Here is a 7,827-nt window from a genome sequence, read left to right on the forward strand (position 1 = left end):
ACCCACAGCACTGTGTTGAGTGTTAAAAATGCCCTCCGATATGGCTCAGCAAGCCCACTCAGTTCAAGGGTGATAAGGTATGGGCAATAAATGCTGGCCCAGCCAGCAACGCCCGCATCCCTGAGTGAATAGAATAAAATTGGTGCTCTCTATCTCACCCTCTTCAGAATGCGTTTCCTTGCAATTAGTTCTGTGTGAGTCTCATTGACAAGGCCAGCATTTATTGCCCATTGTTAAGGTGACTTCTTTGTCCTTGATGCAATTCATAGATCATAGAATTTACAGTGCGGAAGGAGGCCTTTCGGCCCATCGAGTCTGCACCGGCCCTGGGAAAGAGCACCCAACTCAAACCCACGCCTCTACCCTATCCCCGTAACCCAGTAACCCCACCCAACCTTGTTGGACATGAGTAGCAATTTATCACGGCCAACCCACCTAACCCGCACATCTTTGGGCTGTGGGAGGAAACCGGAGCACCCGGAAGAAACCCACGCAGGCACGGGGAGGCCGTGCAGACTCCGCACAGACAGTGACCCAAGCCGGGAATCGAACCTGGGACCCTGGAGCTGTGAAGCAATGGTGCTAACCACTCGGCTACCGTGCCGCCCTCCTTGATTGACCTTCTTTGGTGTTGTACCGAGCAGAGATTCACAACCCTGACTCTTTCCCCGTGTATCTGCCAACGAATGGCCAGCACGCCACCATACATATCCTCTTAGGGGCTTAGGGGCTGGTTTAGCTCACAAGGCTAAATCGCTGGCTTTTAAAGCAGACCAAGCAGGCCAGCAGCACGGTTCGATTCCCGTACCAGCCTCCCCGGACAGGCGCCGGAATGTGGCGACTAGGGGCTTTTCACAGTAACTTCATTGAAGCCTACTCGTGACAATAAGCGATTTTCATTTTCATTTCATTTTCTTGGATCCATCAATTGATTCTGTTGATCTGTAATACCAGTTGAGTTCTATTCCTGATAATGATTAGTTCACTGATTCTCTGCGGGATTCCCCCTTGGCGGGATCCTCCACTTCGTCGGCAGCGCACCCACGCTCATGGGTTTCCCGGCGGCTTAGGGGTACCCACAATGGGGAAACCCCATTGGCCGGCTGTGGGAATGCAGGATCCTGCTGCCGGCGACGGAGGGGGGGGGGGGCACGCCACACCGGAAAACAGGGCCGGGGGGACGGAGAACCCTGCCCGCTGTTTATAATATTGACCTTGCGCCTGCAGGTGATTGTATTGATTGTTATTTAATGATTCTATTCCATTAATCCTGAGCTTTTCTATCTCCCTGTTTAGGGTGTCTGACAAGTTAATATTGAAGTTCCCACAAGGGGAATTCGCAGGGTTAAACAACAGCATTTCCGCCCGAGCCTTAACCGAGAATGACTCCCTTCTGACCGGCACAAGCGCCTCCTTGTTGAACTGCGTGTTGTCGCAGGCTGGGCCAAAGCGGGAAGATTCAAAGGAACAGACCGGCCGGAAGCACTTGATATTGATGGCAACGACGAGAACAGGCTCTTCCTTTGTGGGCGAGTTCTTCAATCAGAACAGCAACATATTCTACCTGTTTGAACCTTTGTGGCACGTGGAGCGGACGGTCACCTTTGAGCCAAAGGGTGCCAACGCGGTGGCCACCTCCATCGTCTACCGCGACGTGGTGCAGCGGCTGATGCTGTGCGACATGTACGCGCTGGAGAACTTCCTGCTACCCTTGCCTGTCCAGCACGTCACTGCTTTCCTGTTCCGCCGGGGCTCCAGCAAGTCGCTGTGCGAGAAGCCGGTTTGCACTCCCCCCCCCAGGACCAAGTACCCATGGCACGAACGGTTCCCTTGTCGACTGCACCGGTGTGGGCTGCTCAACATGACGCTGGCCATGCACGCCTGCCTCCAGAAGCAGCATGTGGCGATGAAAACCGTGCGCCTACGGCAGTTGGATTTTCTTCGCCCGTTGATGGAAGATGTCCGGATCAACCTGAAGGTCATCCAGCTGGTCCGTGACCCCAGGGCTGTGCTGGCCTCCCGGATGGTGGCCTTCCCCAGCAAATATGAAGCCTGGAAGAAGTGGGCCAGCCAAGGGGTAGTGCCAGATGACGAGGAGGTCGGGAAGCTCCGAGGGAACTGTGAAAACCTCCGCACCTCCGCACAGCTCGGCCTAAGCCAACCTGCTTGGCTCAAGGACCGCTTCATGCTGATGCGCTACGAGGACGTGGCCCTGGAGCCCATGAAGAAGGCGTACGAGATGTACCGCTTCGCCGGCATTCCCATCACGCCGGAGGTCAAAAAGTGGATCTATACCAACACCCAGACCTCACAGGGCAGCGACAATCTTTACTCCACGCGCAAGAACTCGACAGAGCAGTTCGAGAAGTGGAGGCTCGCCCTTCCGTTCAAAATCGCTCAGGTCGTCCAAACCGTGTGCGGGCCGACGATGAAACTGTTTGGCTACAAGCTGGCCAAAGACGCGGAAACTCTGGCCAACAGATCGGCCAGCCTGCTGGAGGATAGGGGGAGCCTTGGAATCGCCTAACTGAAGGATATAACTATCCGGGAATAGCTGAAAGTCCGACGCCTTTTCTTCGCTGTCCCAGCCTTGGGATTCGAAGTTCCGTTTGTTGTGAATTCTTGTTTGACCTATTGCGGAGGTGCAGCACAAATCTGGCATCTCGTGGACGGCCATAGAAGGCCCAGCAGAGGCCTGATAATAGGAACACAGATATATTAAACACACACACACACACACAAAAAGAGATTTATTTATTAAGGAAAAAGATTATTTTTATGACTTGATTTTATAAAGGTTTAGCACGGTATTGGGGCTGCTTTGGGAACCAAAGTTACAGAGGAACTTAATTTTATTTGTATTGAATTTAGGCTTTAGACTAAAATATCAAATTATAGGAGAGAGCTTGGACTCATTTTGATCTTAAGTTATAGAAATGTTTTATTAGAATTTCACTGAGCTACCCAATAATCGAGTTGGCTTTGGGACTTGGGAGATTTTATTTTTGACTGTCGATATTTGGGGCCAAATTTGAAGGAGGTGATGATTGTGGGTTTTGGGGTACATTTTAGCCAATCAGTGCCAAATGTTTTGTTTTGTCAGTGGGAATATGGGATTTGATTTCCTTCTGGAAGGTTCCAGGTCAGGATATTCTCATTCGTGCCTGAACTCCACACTGGGGCCTCCTTAGCCATTTAGGTAAGTCTAGGTGACGTTGTAATCGCTGTAGAAGAGCAAAGGCTGGTCCAAGAATGAATTGGTTGTTTACCACACTGAGAAAATGTTTCACTTCAATATGTGAGAATATATTGAGGCAATGCCCCACCTCAAGGTGCGCGCTTGGCGAATATGAAAGGTAAGGGTGGCATGGTGGCACAGTGGGTTAGCACTGCGGCCTCACTACGCCAGAGTCCCGGGTTCAATTCCTCAGGTGACAGTGTGGCGTCTGCTCGTTCTCCCCGCGTCTGCGTGGGTTTCCTCCGGGTGCTCCGGTTCCCTCCCACAGTCCAAAGATGTGCAGGTTAGGTGGATTGTCCATGATAAATTGCCCTTAGTGTCCAAAATTGCCCTTAGTGTTGGGTGGGGTTACTGGGTTATGGGGACAGGGAGGAGGTGTTGACCTTGGGTAGGGTGCTCTTTCCAAGAGCCAGTGCAGACTCGATGGGCCGAATGGCCTCCTTCTGCCCTGTAAATTCTATTCTATGAGCAACTGCGCCTCAAGAAGCAACAGCAGCGTGCGCGGAGGCCTCGCCTTCTGGATTCTGGCAGCAGAAATTTAACACTACCCACACATTCCCACCTAATGGGTTGCAAATGTTGCAGGAGTGACTGATCGCCACGCCAACCGGTGAGGGTCTTGTGAACCCATTCTCTTGGGCTGAGCAACCAAGCTATTCACAGTAGTATGAAAAATTGGTCCTAGAAATTCCTATTGGCAATTCTAACGCGTGACAGAAATATGAGTGGGGGGGGGGGGGGGGGGGGGGCGATGGTGGTAATGTCGCTGGGCTCAATATCCGGAGGCCCAGACTGATGTGGTCTGGGGACATGGGTTCAAAGCTCCACAGCAGCTGGTGTTGATAGATCTTGAATATAATGCTGGACTCAGTAATGGTGACCAGGACTGTTCTTGTTTAAAAACGCCACCTGGTTCACTAATGTCCCTTCAGCAATGGAAATCTCCCCTCCTCGCTCTGTCTGGCCTACACTTGCTCTGTCTAGTCCCCCCACTGTAATGCAGCTGACTCTTAACTGCCCTCTGAGATGACCTACTCAGTTCCAGGGGCAATTAGGGATGTGCAACAAATAGGCCCAACCAGCGATGACTACATCCGTAACCAATGAGATCCGGAGATATTCTGACATTAAACCACCTGATTTTCCCCTCCTTGTGGCTACCAGGGCAGGTCAAAGGTTAGGAATCCTACGGCGAGTAACTCACCTCCTGACCCCCCAAAGGCTGTCCACCATCTACAAGGCACAAGTCAGGTGAGTGATGGAATACTCTCCACTTGCCTGGATGAGTGCAGCTCCAACAACACTCAACACTCGACACCATCCAGGACAAAGCAGCCCCGCTTGATTGCTTCTCCCTCCATTAACATTCAAACCCTCCTCCACCACCGACGCACAGTGGCAGCCGTGTGTACCATCTACAAGATGCACTGTGGGAACTCACCAAAGCTCCTTAGGCAGCACCTTCCAGACCCACGACCACTACCGTCTAGAAGGACAAGAACAGCAGATACCTGGGAACCCCACCACCTGGAGGTTCCCACCCCGACTGGGAAATATATCGGCCGTACCTTCACTGTCGCTGGGGCAAAATCCTGGAGCTCCCTCCCTAAAAGCCCAATTGGATAAGAATGTTCGACATTTGGACCCAGAACTTTGACACTGCTCTATTCATTATCTTATCGGGATGCTATTTCTTCCAAACGGTAATCCACACGGTGTATGAAAAGTACTTCAGTGAAATCGCACTGTTGCTACATAATGAGTGAATTTCAGTTTTATACATGGGATTTGGGCATCGCTAGGCCAACGCTTATTTGCCACATTGCCCTTGATGTTGGTAGACTCGCCAACACTAAACGCATCCAAATGGTCATTGGATAGGCATATGGACGATAAGGGAATAGTGATGGGCTTTAGAGGGGTTTCACAGGTCGGCGCAACATCGAGGGCCGAAGGGCCTGTACTGAGCAGTAATGTTCTATGAACATAGTTCACAGAGCAGTTAAGGGTCAATCACATTGCTGTGGGTCTGGAGTCACTTGTAGGGCAGACCGAGTAAAAATGACCGATGTTCCTCCCCATATTCTGTTAGAATGTGGAATTCCTACAGTGCGGAAGGAGGCTGTTCTGCCCCTCGAGTCTCCTTCGACCCTCTGACAGGGGATCTCCCCCCCCCCCCCCCCCGGCCCATCTCCGTAGCCCCACCTAACCTTGGACACTTGGAGCAAGGAGCAATTTAGCACGGCCGATCCACCTAACCCGCACGTCTTTGGACTTGTGGGAGGAAACCGGAGCACCCGGAGGAAACCCACGCAGACACGGGGGAGAACGTGCAGACTCCGCACGGACAGTGACCCGAGGCTGGAATTGAACCCGGATCCCTGGGGCTGCGAGGCAGCAGCGCTAATCACTGTGCCACCGTCCTCTCCCAAAAGGGCATTGGTGAACCAGATTTTTTTTTTTGTGACAACCCAGCCGTTTCATGGTCATCATTACAGAATTAGCACCGCGATGGGATTTGAACACATCCTTCCAGATCGTTAGCCCAGGCTTCTGAAGTACATGCCCAGTAACACGACCATCAAGCTTATGGCACCTTGTCTAACATGGTGCGGAGTGGTGATTTAGTAGGTGGGATTTATTTTATGTTGGTTTAGGATTTATTTGTTAATTAAGATAGGCACGTTCACAGGGACAAAAAAAACCCCTACACAAACATACAAATTAGATGCAGGAGGAGGCCATTCAGCCCCTCGAGCCTGCTCGGCCATTCCGTAATGGCTGATCTGGCTGTGGCCTCTCTTTTGATCCCCTCGTTGGCCAAGAATCTGTCTGCCTCTGCCTTAACTACGTTCAGTGACCCAGCCTGGAGAGTTCCACAGGTTCATGACCCCCTGGGAAGGGAGACGTTCCCCCCAACCCTGTCTTAAACGGGAGACCCCCTAACGTTTAAACCGTGCCTCTTAGTTCTAATCTCTCCCACAAGGGCAAACATCCTTTCAGCATCCACCCTGTCAGGTGGCCGGGGCGGGGGGGGGGGGGGGGGGGTTGGTATTGGGGCAGGGGCTGGCACACGGATCAGTACGATCACCTCTCATTCTTCTAAACCCCAATGGACGATACAGGCCCAGCCTCGCCAACCTTTCTTCCGAATATAACTTTCCCCAGGCTGGGTATCCGTCGAGCGTAATGACACTAATAATTTTTATTAGTGTCACAAGTAGCCTTACATTAACACTGCGATGAAGTGTGCCTCCTCTGACTATCCTTTTTTTTAAAGGTGACCTAAACGGTAGAAACTATGCCTAACCAGGCCTCTCGAACCGCAGAGAAACATCGCTACCTTTACATTCCGTTCCCCTGCCAATAAACGGCAATGTTCCAGTCGCTTTCCTAACCGCTCGCTGCGCCCGCGCGCTGACGTTTTGTACAGCAGGCCGCCCAACTCGCTCTGTAACTCAGAGTCCGCTCATCGCTGCCCATTATAATAAAGAGCCTCCTTTTTATCCTCAAGTTCTCATGCCCCCACCTTCTACTCCCGTCTGCCCAAAATGTGCCCGATGTAATACTCTTGATGCAGTTGGGCGAGCAGTAAACCATTTCAAAGTGCACAACGCTGGTTGGGTCACTTGCTCGATCATTTGTTTACTCTTGAGGCTGGGGGGGGGGGGGGGGGGGGAGGAGGAGGAGGTAGGTGGGAGGATGGGGAGGGGGGGAATGGTTCCAATTTGGTGTCCGATACGCAGGGGAATCACGGCGTTGCATTTTAGAAATTGGCCGCGTCTCTGCATCCGACTTGAGCGCGCGAGCAGGGAGGGGTAAGGTTGGTGACTGGTGCATGCCCGCTGCAGGGAAATAAACGTAGGGACGGATTTTCCCAGCCATCGCTGCTCCCGCTGCCGTCGATCGGAATTCCCACTGAAGCCGCCAGACCCCGGGGGGAGGGGGGGGTGCGTTGCCGGGGAGACACCCGACAATCCCGCCGCCAGCGGACGGCCGGAGAATTCCACACGGCCTTATAATTTCTGGATGGTTCCTGCTGAGGTGGGTGAGCAGGAATCCGATCGGTCGGAACGCCCACTCTGACAACATAGAACATAGAACAGTACAGCACAGAACAGGCCCTTCGGCCCTCAATGTTGCGCCGAGCCATGATCACCCTACTCAAACCCACATATCCACCCTATACCCGTAACCCAACAACCCCCCCCTTAACCTTACTTTTATTAGGACACTACGGGCAATTTATCATGGCCAATCCACCTAACCTGCACATCTTTGGACTGTGGGAGGAAACCGGAGCACCCGGAGGAAACCCACGCACACACGGGGAGGACGTGCAGACTCCACACAGACAGTGACCCAGCCGGGAATCGAACCTGGGACCCTGGAGCTGTGAAGCATTTATGCTAACCACCATGCTACCCTGCTGCCCAGGGTAAATCATCATCATCAGGGGAAACATCAGGACAGATTTGGCGAAAAAAAAGTTGGAAACTCGGGGGACCAAATAATAAACGTCACAAATTGGGAGCTCGCGATTCACTCTTGGACCAGTCGAGTCTGTAGCTTAGGGAGTAGGGAAAGGA

General features: G+C 52.3%; 1 protein-coding gene across 4 annotated transcripts in view; it reads left to right on the forward strand.

Annotated features, from left to right (window-relative positions):
- The window catches only part of LOC119956183 (carbohydrate sulfotransferase 3-like), a 105,825-nt gene extending 102,371 nt beyond the window's left edge, over nt 1-3,454 (forward strand). For all 4 annotated transcript variants that reach the window (XM_038783123.1, XM_038783125.1, XM_038783124.1 and 1 more), the window contains one exon: nt 1,297-3,454. In XM_038783123.1, the coding sequence (XP_038639051.1) occupies nt 1,297-2,527 (1,231 nt within the window). In that variant the 3' untranslated portion in view covers nt 2,528-3,454. The remainder of the gene's footprint in view (nt 1-1,296) is intronic.
- Nucleotides 3,455-7,827: the final 4,373 nt, after the last annotated feature.

The sequence above is a fragment of the Scyliorhinus canicula genome, chromosome 22 (genome assembly GCF_902713615.1).
Source record: "Scyliorhinus canicula chromosome 22, sScyCan1.1, whole genome shotgun sequence".
Lineage (NCBI taxonomy): Eukaryota > Metazoa > Chordata > Chondrichthyes > Carcharhiniformes > Scyliorhinidae > Scyliorhinus > Scyliorhinus canicula.